The following is a 13,118-nucleotide window of genomic DNA, read 5'->3' on the forward strand; positions in this document are numbered from 1 at the left end:
GAGAGATGTGGTGGAGGGGTGGATACAGAGAGAGACGTGGAGGGACGGATACAGAGAGAGATGCATCGGAGGGACGGATACAGAGAGATGCATCGGAGGGACGGATACAGAGAGAGATGCGGCGGAGGGACGGATACAGAGAGAGATGCGGCGGAGGGACAGATACAGAGAGAGATGCGGCGGAGGGACGGATACAGAGAGAGATGTATCGGAGGGACGGATACAGAGAGAGATGCATCGGAGGGACGGATACAGAGAGATGCGGCGGAGGGACGGATACAGAGAGAGATGCGGCGGAGGGACGGATACAGAGAGAGATGTGGCGGAGGGACGGATACAGAGAGAGATGCGGCGGAGGGACGGATACAGAGAGAGATGCGGCGGAGGGACGGATACAGAGAGAGATGCGGCGGAGGGACGGATACAGAGAGAGATGCGGCGGAGGGACGGATACAGAGAGAGATGCGGCGGAGGGACGGATACAGAGAGAGGTATCCTATTCCAAATGTGCAATTGCTTCCTGTAAATAGGCTCTTACATTATATGGGTCACAGATCTCATTTCTGCTGGATTCTTGAATCCCACCTCCATTACGCCACTCTTTAGCAAGTCTGACAGTGCAGTTTTCTCTGTACCTGAACACAGAGCCGCCCCCACCCTACACAATCTGCGCCCTGCTAATTGAGCTCTAGTGGTATTTGGGCGATGCCGCTGCTGTAATTTGGCTGACTGAGCAGCAATAACAGTGATGATCGTATTCAGGGCAAGCACTCATTGTCCCGGGAGTGGGATGTGATCAGGCTGATCACATGTGTCGCCATCCCCTCAATTATTTATGAGCTGTGGTCCCCGGCGTTGTATCTCACAGCTGCTTTTGACACCATTTAATTATTCAAAATAATCAGCGGCACTTCCTTGAACTTGAGCTGACTCTAATTAGGACTAAGATTTGTGCAGTGTCAAGTCATCTATAGAGTCCAAGGAAGGTGTAGTATGTGAATCCTCAGCATATGTGCAGTATGTGATGAAGCTTTTTGTGGAACAAGAGAATGGCACAATGGGATCATTTACTGTATATCAATGCAAATGATCTAAGATGTAACATCCTCCATAATAACCACCCACTTCTGTCTCCAAAACTTACCTTGTACTGCACGAGGTTTCTGGAATGCACTACCCTAATCAAACGAATTCCAAATATCCACAATTTGAAAGGGAATCTGTCACCAAGTTTTTTGCTATCCCATCTGTGAGCATCATGATGTAGAGACCCTGATTCTAACAATGTCACTTACTGGGCTGCTTAGTGTATTTTTTATAATGTCACTGTTTTTTTGTGACTTTATAAAAATAAAGCAGACCTATAACATTTCTTAAATTGAAAGATAAAACCAGTCCGAGAGATACTGACGTGACAATTATATCACCAAAAACCATGGAGGCATGGGAAATATATTCTATTTGAACATATCACATAGGATATTGGTGTAATATATTCAGGTGTGTCTCAAGTTCCACTAAAAGATTTGGTCCCTGCCATAAGTTAAAAATTGACAGCAGAATATCCAGTTATGATCACATTGTGCCCATCAACCAGACTTCCCGCCTACGTCTCCCTGTGGCCATATTCCTAATTGGAGCTACACTTTGCAAACAGTTCCACAAGAAAGTCCAGGAAACAGCGCTCTCAATTACCAGAATTTTAAATGTGGGAAATTAAGCCAAAATTGGTCTAAACTTCTAGTTTTAGCTTGGAGATGCACTAATCAGAGGTGAAACTTAAAGCTTTTGAGACCTCCATCCCAACACCTCAACTTCCATGGATCATTTTCAATATTCATGACTTATGTGAAAGAGTGGTCTGTGGGCCTCCTTAGGCACCAGCACTTGAGTGACAACTACTTGTGCTTCTGATGCACCCTTTCTTTTATTATTGTCATTTGAATCCTGTCCTAGTTCTATAATTACATCTCATGTGTAAAACTCGTGCTAGCAATGAGCAGAAGGAACAGTTTTTCATTACAACCTTAAAATTTTGTAGCGCCTGGCTGCTACTGTCAGTTGCCCTACATGTTTGTTTGCACTCATTTCTATAGACCTTACCATACTGTACATAAATATTTCAGCATTGACTACCCAGTCATCCTGGTGGTAATAACAGGTATTGCACTTTTTAAAATTAAAGGTAGTAGTATTTAAAGCATTTATGTTCCACTTCTTACTTTTTCTCCTTTTCCCTCATTTCTTATCCGTCCTTTTATTTCCTCGCTTATTCCTCGCTTGCTTCTCTCCCCTGGCCTTGCTTCTCCCCCCCCCACCTCTCCCCTTACTCCTCCCCTTCCTTTGCTTGCTGACTCGCCCTCTTTTTGGCCTTTTCCTTCCTTCCATCTCCTCCTTCATCCTCATGCCTTTCCTTCCTTCCTTCATCCTCATGCCTTTCCTTCCTTCTCCCCTCTCCTCCCTCTCTCCTCCCGTCTCAAGCCCCACTCTCCCTCTCTCCCTGCCTCCCTCTCTCCCTGCCTCCCTCTCTCCCTGCCTCCCTCTCTCCCTGCCTCCCTCTCTCCCTGCCACCCTCTCCCTTCCTCCCTCTCTCCCTCCCTCTATCCTCCTTTTCCCTCCATCCTTTTCCCTCCATCCTTTTCCCTCCATCCTTTCCCCTCCATCCTTTCCCCTCCATCCTTTCCCCTCCATCCTTTCCCCTCCATCCTTTCCCCTCCATCCTTTCCCCTCCATCCTTTCCCCTCCATCCTTTCCCCTCCATCCTTTCCCCTCCATCCTTTCCCCTCCATCCTTTCCCCTCCATCCTTTCCCCTCCATCCTTTCCCCTCCATCCTTTCCCCTCCATCCTTTCCCCTCCATCCTTTCCCCTCCATCCTTTCCCCTCCATCCACCTCCCTTCTTCCACCTCCCTTCTTCCACCTCCCTTCTCCTCCCTTCTTCCACCTCCATCCTCCTCCCTTCTTCCACCTCCATCCTCCTCCCTTCTTCCACCTCCATCCTCCTCCCTTCTTCCACCTCCATCCTCCTCCCTTCTTCCACCTCCATCCTCCTCCCTTCTTCCACCTCCATCCTCCTCCCTTCTTCCACCTCCTCCTCCCTTCTTCCACCTCCTCCTCCCTTCTTCCACCTCCTCCTCCCTTCTTCCACCTCCTCCTCCCTTCTTCCTCCTGTCTGTCATCTTTTTCTTTAGCTTCTCCTTCATCATCTTCTTTATTCTTTTTATGATTGCAGTTTAGTTTTATCATTGTGTATGTTCTAATACAATTCCACATTATTCCACCACAACAATTGAACATTTTAGAGTCCCTGTAAATAAATATTTCCATGATTGAGCTCCTCAGTCACTGCAGTTGAAATCCATAGTCAATGAAATAATTTGCACCTATGTAATTGTATTTATTTTGTGCACCCGAGCCGTATAGTGCACAGTACACAATGCTTTTGTTGGGTGTAGATGGATAACGCCACATCTGCTGTTTGAATAATATATCTGACACGCTCCCCCTGGCTCGTGCAGCAGCTGTGCGCTCATAATTATTTCCTTTATCAGTCAGTTTCCATATTCCACTTTAGAAGTTGAAAGCATTAAATTGGACCTCAATAACCTCCAGACTTAAGACATAATTAAGGTTCCCTCAAAAAGATTTTCTTCTCTTGATTCTACATTTGTGGATTTGAAGCAATAGATGTGTTGGGTTAGAGGTTTCTCTATGATGGGTTATAAATAGAGATGCAATAATTGGTGAGTTTCAGGTTAGACACTAGCAAAAATGACTGTAGAAAGGATATGTCGGGCTTAATTTACGATTTTTATTTTTGAATATTGACCACAATGATTCATATGCCTCCTATATTCCTAAAGGACTATATAGGAACAAGGATTTACCATCAGAAACATAGTCTTTTATCAGTATCAAACACACTGATTATTTCTTGCAACTATCATCCAAGTGAAAAATGTCTGCCTGATAAAGGAAATGTGTTATCAAAAATGACCAATTGATTAAATGTAATTTTTTATTTTAAAATATTTTTACAGTAATTTTTTTCAATTATTAATTAAAATATTAAAAAAAAAAAATTCATCCTGAAATTTTGCAATTTTTTTCTCTGGTCACTGAGGCTAATATTAGGCTGATACTTCCTGTTGTGTAGTTTTAGTAGTCATCTCATTATCATTATCATTAACAGCAAAAGTTTATCTTTTTTTTTTTTTATAGAGGACACCGGATTATTAAGAATTGGTGATGTTGACTCGCCCAGGGGAAGGGGATGACTCGGTACCCGGGCCTTTAGCCTGGCCTAGGGATGTCGCGGTGGTCGGCTCCCGGGCCCGTACCCTGGGGTCTCTCCTTAAAAGGGTGGATATTTGTTAATTTTAAGAAAGAGTTTGTGACGCCACCTGTGGCTTCTGGTGAGGATCACCAGCGCTGCGCAGTCCACTGAGGCCGGTGATAAGGCAGTTGGGTGATATAGCTCCCCAGAGGTGGAGCTAGGCCTCAGGGCAGTGTATGAAGGGGAATGCAGGACAGACGAGACCCAGCCTGGTCCGAGCAAGAACAGGGACAGACACGATAGTCACTTCAGTACCTTTTACCGATGGAAATTCAGGCTCGTCCCGGAGCACTGTAGGGTTAAGGGTGCATGTCAGGATCCTCCCCAATGAGCGGGTTTTGGGCCTCCTGTTTCTTGCCTCTGCGTAGTAAGTTTCTGACCTGCCTGGAGCTAGGCCTAACTTTGTCTCTGTCCTGCGCTGGCTGACCTTGTGGTAGGGCCTTTTCTTGGAGTACACGCACCTTAGCTGCGGGCCTATGTGTCTCCTGGCTCTGTTACGTATCCGCACTTTAGCGATCCTGGGACTTGTAGTTCTCCAGGGATTCCGGTTATATCTTACTGGGTCGTGGAGATCCCGGTAAGCTTCGTACCCGGTGTCCGGTAACTGATTTGGGGTGAGCTGGGTAAGCTCCTCTGCCCCCTATGTACTAACTCTCCACTCGCCTTCGGCCTACTCGGGCCCTCACTAGGCTACTCACACTAATGGCAGCTTGCCGCGCTTCACCGATCCTACGGCGCCGGCACACCTAAAGCTCACTCCTCTGAGCTACACTGAGTCTTGATCTGGATAAGCTCCACTGCAGGATAGCAATTGCAGGAGCGGGAACAGGCTTTTGTCCTCTGAGGTAACTCTTCTCAGACGGTACTGGACTCACTGCTAAACCAGAATAGACTCTAGACTCGACTGACTGCTGCCTGGCTCCACCTTCCCTATTTATCTATCCCTAACGGGCTCCCTCTGGTGGTCTATGGTGGAAGGTGGAGATGTGTGAATGGTTATGGGGGCCTCTTGTGGAGGAATCCATCAATACACCCTTCTAGGATCTGTGATACCAAGCGCAGCCGGGCATCACAATGTCACAGCCTCACCTCCACTTTCTTGCAAAATTAACTTCTGTGCATGTCACAGAGCATGCCTACAACCAGGGCCGGCTCCAGGTTTTTGTGGGCCCTGGGCGAAAGAGTCTCAGTGGGCCCCTTTAACACATGCCACGATTCATGATGCACAGATACCGCACAGAAATATATATATAGTACAATGCAAAGATTTCACTTCTTACATTACATGAACAATATCTGTTGTAAATTCTACAATAGCTCAGAAACTGGCGAATCGCTCCACACAGTATACTGGCCCCCATAAAATGCTCCATACAGGAGACTGACCCCCTTATAACGTTCCATACAGAATACTGGCCCCCATAAAATGCTCCATACAGGATACTGGCCCCCATATAACGCTCCATACAGAATACTGGCCCCCATATAGCGCTCCATACAGGATACTGGCCCCCATATAATGCTCCATACAGGATACTGGCCCCCATATAATGCTCCATACAGGATACTGGCCCCCATATAACGCTCCATACAGAATACTGACCACCTTACAATGCTCCATACAGGATACTGGCCACCATATAACGCTCCATACAGAATACTGGCCCCCATATAATGCTCCATACAGAATACTGGCCCCCATATAACGCTCCGTGCAGGCTGTCCCCCCCCCCCCCTTATAATGCCCCATGCAGGATGTCACCCCCCTTATAATGCCCCATGCAGGATGTCACCCCCCCTCCTTTTAATACCCTGAATACTGACCCCCTTATAACGCTCCATACAGGATACTGGTCCCCATATAACGCTCCATACAGAATACTGGTTCCCATAAAATGCTCCATACAGGATACTGGCCCCCAAATAACACTCCATACAGAATACTGACCCCCTTATAACGCTCCATACAGGATACTGGCCACCATATAACGCTCCATACAGAATATTGGCCCCCATATAACGCTCCGTGCAGGCTGTTTCCCCCCCCCCCCCTTATAATGCCCCATCCAGGCTGCCCCCCCCCTTATAATGCCCCATGCAGGATGTCACTCCCCCACCCCCCCATATAATGCCCCATGCAGGATGTCACCCCCCCTTATAATGGCCCATGCAGGAATGTCACCTCTCCCCCCCCCCCCCTTATACTCCATGCAGGATGTCACACCCCCCTCCTCCTTATAATGCCCTATGCCTCCATACATTAAAAAAAAAATCAAATACTCACCTCACTTCTCGTCTGCTGCCGCTGCTCTGGACTCCAGCGTCGCCGGTGTCTTCTGCGTCCTCTGAGCTGTGACGGCTCAGGAGAGAGCGCGGTGTAAAGAAGTCACTGCATAAAGACGTCACCGCGCCCTCTGACCTGAGACGTGACAGTCAGAGGATGCGGAAGACGCTGCGTGCGGAGGCACCGGGAGAGGTGAGTATTGTGCCGGCTGCCGGGGCCCTGAGCGAGCGGTGGGGAGCGGGTGCTGACACCGCTCTCCTCCACTCACGGGTCCCATAGCACGGCGGGGTGCCCGACGGCGAGTGGGCCCCCCGCCTGATCAGGGCCCCGGCACTTGCCCGGGTGCTGACGCCGGCCCTGCCTACAACAGTCTACAAAAGAAGTCAATGTGTCTTCTCCAGACTATTGTCTACGGTCACCTACAGGAAGTACAAATATTACGTCAATATGGACACTTTGAAAAAGGGTCTTGTCAAATGACGTGGGCTAAGAAGCAAAACCAGAAACTGTTTGCAGAAACGTGTTTCGGTGCGTTTGCTCCTCATCAGTGCCAAGCAGGGGAACTGGTTTGGCAGGCTGAGAGGCTTCTGAAAGTGTGTCAATGGGGTAATGTTTCTCCTTGTGGAGAGCGGCAAATTGGTAAAGTGAGACTTCTATTATACGTTCCATGAGGCAGATGTAAAACTTCTCTCTGAATTCTGTTAACAGAAGCCAAACATCTAAAATAAGAAAACCAAAAAATATTAGAGAAAGTTCATGTATCGATATCTGGTTTTAAGTACTACAAAATATAGATACACTTCATTTAAGGAGGACCTGTCATCAGGTAAAAAGTAAAAAATTTTTGTTTTTATTTTATTCCCCTAAGTGTGTTTTTTTAAATCTGTGGTTTGAGATATGGGTCTTTTTATTTAGTGCTTATTTTTTTTTGTCTTTACAAGGGGACATGATTTACAGGATCCTCATGGGCGTGTCTTTAGGCTGCTTTGCATTATTACCCTGTGAATTACGCCCCCCCGAAAACACTTTACTAATTAGTACTCAGAGCAAAAATTGGTCACTTTCAAGCTGGTGACAGGTTCTCTTTAAAGAATTCCTATTACTAGATCAAAAATGGGCACTTTTTGCTCTTAGAATTAATCCGACTGCTATCTTGAGTATGATGTTTTAGTTTTTCTTTTGTTAAATTCCGTCATATGGTTTTAGGAATATGGTACTTTTTTAGTTAGTACTAATTGTTATGGGCTTTACTTAGGGGGCGTGGCTCACTGGATCCTCTGGGGCATGTCTTTAGAATTATTTGCATTATTACCCTGTGAGACACGCCCCCTAGACTATAAAAATTAGCACTAAAAATATTTAAAAAAAATAATTTTCAGGAGAGCAACGGGAATAAAATAAAAGCAAATAATGACTACTTTAAGCTGATGACAGGTTCCCTTTTAAAGGTCCATGTATATGAAGTTCTTATGGGTGTTGCTACAGGAGAAGAAAAGTAAGTTAAGAATAGTGGCCCCAATTTTGAATAAAAACATCTGTTTGGTCTGAATTGGATCTTTTATTTAGACCCAGCAGCTCAGCTGGTAATAACTTGATCTGTCCTGATCACCAGGAGAAATATACATGACGGCAATACAATATGTGCAAGAATGAAGTCATATCTATTTCCTATCCTCAAAGTTTTTCCCCAAAATTTTTAATTTCCTCATGTTGTTTTGTTTTTCTGCAGGAAGTTCAGCGCTGCACATCTGACATGAACATCACAGCGGAACATTCCAATCATCCGGATAACAAACACAAGAACAGATATATCAACATTGTTGCATGTAAGTAGTTTTGAAGTACCTGTGATCCGGGAATTGTATTCATCCTTCATCTTCTGCATGTGAACTGCTTTGAAATGGGTGGAGCTGGTATAACCTTTGGCCAATTAAATTGTGCGCATAATTGTGGCTTCAGGATGAGAGTGTGTTGATCTTGTAGTAGGTAGTCACTTCTTCACTTTAGTGATTATTTTCATATAGTCAGAGCTGTATAAGGACGGTCAATATCATGTTATGACTAGGCTTAGAACAACCTACAGCCCATCTGTTCAGGGTATAAGGTTAAGAGCAGCAGGAGAGGAGTGTACTGATCTTGTAGGAGGCAGTGACTTTTTCACTTTAGTCATTATGTTCATGAAGTCAGAGCTGCGTAAGGAGAGTCAATAACACATGGCTAGCCTCAGAAGAACCTGCAGACCATCAATTCAAGGTAAGGTTCAGAGCAGCAGGAAAGGAGTGTGTTTATCTTGTAGGGGCAGTGACTTGACCATTTTTGTAATTATGTTCTTGTAGTCAGAGTTGCTTAAGCAGGGTCAGTAGCATAATATGGGTGGATAAAGAATGACCTACAGCACATCAGATGAGAAGGGAGAAAGCATAAAAAAAGTAATCTGATCTTGTAGGGAAAGTGACTTGTCCACTTATATTAGTGCAGTGGGCAGGCATAGAGCACCACCAATTAGATGAAGGAAAGGTTCCAAGCTGCAGGACAAGAGTGTGATGATTTTGCAGGAATAAGTGACTTTTTCACTTACAAGGTTTGTGTAGTCATGTCTGGGCGTTCAACATTAGTACCATGAAATTGAACAATTTAAAAACCCATTGAAAGTTCCAAAACAGAAGGAGGGAAATTGAAATTGTGCTGATTTTTATAAGAGGCAGTAACCTATCCACTTAGGGCTACATCTGGAACTGTGTGATGATGGGTGAACGACTACAGAAAGAAAGGAATAAAGATAGAACAAATAAGACCACCTGCTTGAGGCTTGACACCACCCAACAATACGAATAGTTTGACTAAAATTTGGTCTACACAAAAGTAAAAAATTTCCAATAATCAAGGACCAGATGCCCCAACCCTGATGGTCAAGAATTCTTAGCCTCCGTAGTCTGGACCATTTATGGTTTCAGTCCATTAGATTCTACACTATACTGCAAAGATGTTAAGTAAACCGCGGTCCTTTTACATAGCTTTTTCATTGAATCAGCATAGAAATATTAAAACGTTGCGTTCTTTCCAGAAATTCTTCATTGTTAGAAAGGAGAGAGGGAAAAGAAATTGGAATGTGCTCCAACTGCCTCAGCCAAATGTGTGGACGTTTGTTCCCAACACTGTTCCCATACACAATATTAAATGTTAATTAGCTGCTGTTAAACATTTCAGCTCCAATTTCCACTGATTGTAAGTAAATTAGAAATGTGTCATTTTCATTTAGGGTTGCGCGGAACATAGAAAAGTAGAAGCGTTTGACTGAAGCTCATGTTGTGCGATTGTCATGGTCATACTACTCAATGATGAGCAAACATAAGCTTTCCTTGGTTCTTCAGCCATATCTATGCATCTTCCTCCTTTCCCTTCTTAAACATTTTTTTTAATGATATACAGCTCCAAATCCTCTACTTCTCTAACAAAATACATACATTTTAAAGTTCTGTTTCTAATTTCATGCCCACTGCCTGTTGTAAAGTGTAATCCATCTATAACAGCTGAGATGCCGAGATGGATTACAGGAGGTGAAGCAGAGGATTTGTCTCTCTGCTCCTGCCCTCCTGTCTGTCAAACTGTATACCAGCAAAAGAGAGGCAGGCTTTTAGTCCAGGACTGGAAAGCTATTGGATAATGCTGGAGGTTAAGGTAATGTGTGTTTAAGTGCGTATAGTGCTGATAAAGTAGAACCTACCACTCAGTGTCATATTACTCAATGATGACAGCCAGGGGTGGATTAAGAGTAGCCAGGGCCCCGGGCAGTTTAGAAGGCGCCCCCCTCCCCGCTCACAGAAATTGGGGTGAGCGTATCGTGGTGCGCACATTTTTCCCTTATGTACAGAACTATATATAACATAGCGCCATACATAATAGGGCAGGGGTGGGAGCTTAATTTTCATAAGGGGCCACATGAGAAACCATGACTGTTGTGGAGGCTGAACAATAAGCTGAAATTAATTCTGCTCAATATTAACATATTAATTATAATTATTTTTTATATTATTTGTATCCCTTAATATTGAGCAGAATTAATATGCTGACATACCCTATATACAGTACGAGCCCCCCCCAATCAACAACCAAAGCAATCAACCTATGGGGCCTTCATACCTGTAAACCATAAAAAAAAAAAATCTCTTTATTTTAAAAACTCAATACATAAAGATGAACAATACATAATACATAAGAACAATACATAAGTGATGAACGAACGAACGTGCACAGATAACTTGTTATCCCTGGACGCTCCGGTGTTATCTGAGTAGAAGTGTTGGTATTTTACAAGGGGGAAACATATGGATTAACATGGGGTAGTTTGAGTAGTGGAAAATCCCTTTAAAAAGGAGTTAAAAGCAGCTAGCGCAGCTCCGCTCCACCCACAGCTGCAAGAGATAGATCCAGCCTGCTTTAAGTCAGTGCTGGGCCGCAGTATCAGCTGCCATTCACTATGCACTGAGCAGTTACTGAAGCCGCCCAGCAGCACCTTTATAACTGAAAGCCTGAGACTACCGTGAGGATTATAGTTTATTTCCTCCTGGCATTGGGGCTCTAAGTGCAGTGGCTGCACGGCTTCAGAACACTATTAATCTGCAGATTAACCCCATAACATGCCCACTGCCTGTTGTAAAGTGTAATCCATCTCTAGCAGCTGAGATGCCGAGATGGATTACAGGAAGTGGAGCAGGGGATTTGTCTCTCTGTTCCTGCTCTCCTATCTGTCAAACTGAATACCAGCAAAAGTCATGCTTTTAGTACAGGACTGGAAAGCTATTGGATAGTGCTGGAGGTTGAGGTAAAGGGCGTTCCATTGTTTATAGTGCTGATGAAGTAGAACCTACCACTCAGTGACATACTGCTCAATAATGACAGAGCATAATCTTTCTGTGGATTTTTAGCCATATGGATCTAGCTTCTTCACTTCCCTTCTTAAATGTTATTTTTTTAATATACAGCTCCAAATCTTCTACTTCCCTAACAAAGCAATACATTTTAAAATTTGTTCTGCTGCAACCATCATTATGCAAAATTTTACGACATCCAAAAAGAACTATTTCAGCAAATAGTCTCTCCAAACTGCCAGTCGCAAGATGTTTCCATGTTGTCGAATTTTGATATTTTGATGCCCACTGCCTGTTGTAAAGTGTAATCCATCTCTAGCAGAAGAGAGGTTGAGATGGATTACAGGAGATGGGGCCGGGGATTTGTGTCTCTGCTCCTGCTCTCCTGTCTGTCAAACTCATACTGAGAGTAAACATACGTTATCCCCCTAAAAATAGATTTATTAGGTATGCAATAAAACTAGGGATTAGCGGACTTGTGGAAGTTCGGGTTCTGGTACCCGACAAAACTTTATTCCAAAATTTGGTTTGGGTGCCCCCTATCTCCTCCCCTCATTGACAAGGGCTTCCGGAAGAAGTCAGTGTTCGGATTTTAGCACCAGGTTTGCTCATGTCTTATTAAAACTTATACCCCGACAAAAGACAAAAAACAGATAAGACACAATAACAATCCAAAACAAAGGGGACAGAAATAGGGCCTACTCTAATACCAGGCAGAACCATAGGGCACTAACAATACCCTATGGATAATTCCTATAACACAACAAACTCATACCAGCAAAAGAGAGGCGTGCTTTTTAGTAAAGGACTGGCAAGCCATTGGACAATGCTCGGGGGTTGAGGGTAAGGGTGTTCCAGTACATATAGTGCTGATAAATTGCTGATCAAGTAGAACCTCCCACTTAGAGTGGATGGCAAGTTGCAGACCATGAGTATCGGGACAGTTCCTGGACTTGTGCACCAAAATTAGTTTGTGAGGTATAAGGGCAGGAAGAACTTGACCCAAAAACTCTGGTTTTGGGTGAAAGGACAAGTGCTCCTTATTATGCTTCCTCTTCAGCTTCTATTGCCTTTGCTATTAAATGGACCAGTGGCATAAAATACATCAGACTTGAGTTCATTCAAGGCCAATTTCTATGAAAATATGAATGTTTCGTGCCCCGTTGAGTTCACTTTTGCATCATGGCTTCTTTTTCCAGATGATCACAGTAGGGTGAAACTGAGGCCTTTCCCCGGCAAGGATTCAAAGCACAGTGACTACATTAACGCCAATTATGTTGATGTAAGTTGATTTCATTTAACAGGACTATTTCCAATCATTACCATATTTAATGGGGGGGGGGGGGATGTGGGTGGGAAGCCGTAGAATTTTTCATTTAATGGGGAGGTGGGGGGGGGGCAGTAGAATTTTTCATTTAATGGGGAGGTGGGGGGGAGCAGTAGAATTTTTCATTTAATGGGGAGGTGGGGGGGGGCAGTAGAATTTTTCATTTAATGGGGAGGTGGGGGGGAGCAGTAGAATTTTTTATTTAATGGGGAGGTGGGGGGAGCAGTATACTTTTTCATTTAATGGGGAGGTGGGGGGAGCAGTAGAATTTTTCATTTAATGGGGAGGTGGGGGGAGCAGTATA

The 13,118-nt window shown here is 44.4% G+C and overlaps 1 protein-coding gene across 2 annotated transcripts in view; it reads left to right on the plus strand.

The window, feature by feature from the left end:
- PTPRG (protein tyrosine phosphatase receptor type G) overlaps positions 1 to 13,118 on the plus strand; it is a 595,254-nt gene that overhangs the window by 521,951 nt on the left and 60,185 nt on the right. For both annotated transcript variants that reach the window (XM_073644646.1, XM_073644647.1), the window contains 2 exons: positions 8,349 to 8,445; positions 12,687 to 12,769. In XM_073644646.1, the coding sequence (XP_073500747.1) occupies positions 8,349 to 8,445; positions 12,687 to 12,769 (180 nt within the window). The remainder of the gene's footprint in view (positions 1 to 8,348; positions 8,446 to 12,686; positions 12,770 to 13,118) is intronic.

The sequence above is a fragment of the Phyllobates terribilis genome, unplaced genomic scaffold (genome assembly GCF_046119375.1).
Source record: "Phyllobates terribilis strain yellow unplaced genomic scaffold, ASM4611937v1 Scaffold_8__6_contigs__length_399053987, whole genome shotgun sequence".
Taxonomy (NCBI): domain Eukaryota; kingdom Metazoa; phylum Chordata; class Amphibia; order Anura; family Dendrobatidae; genus Phyllobates; species Phyllobates terribilis.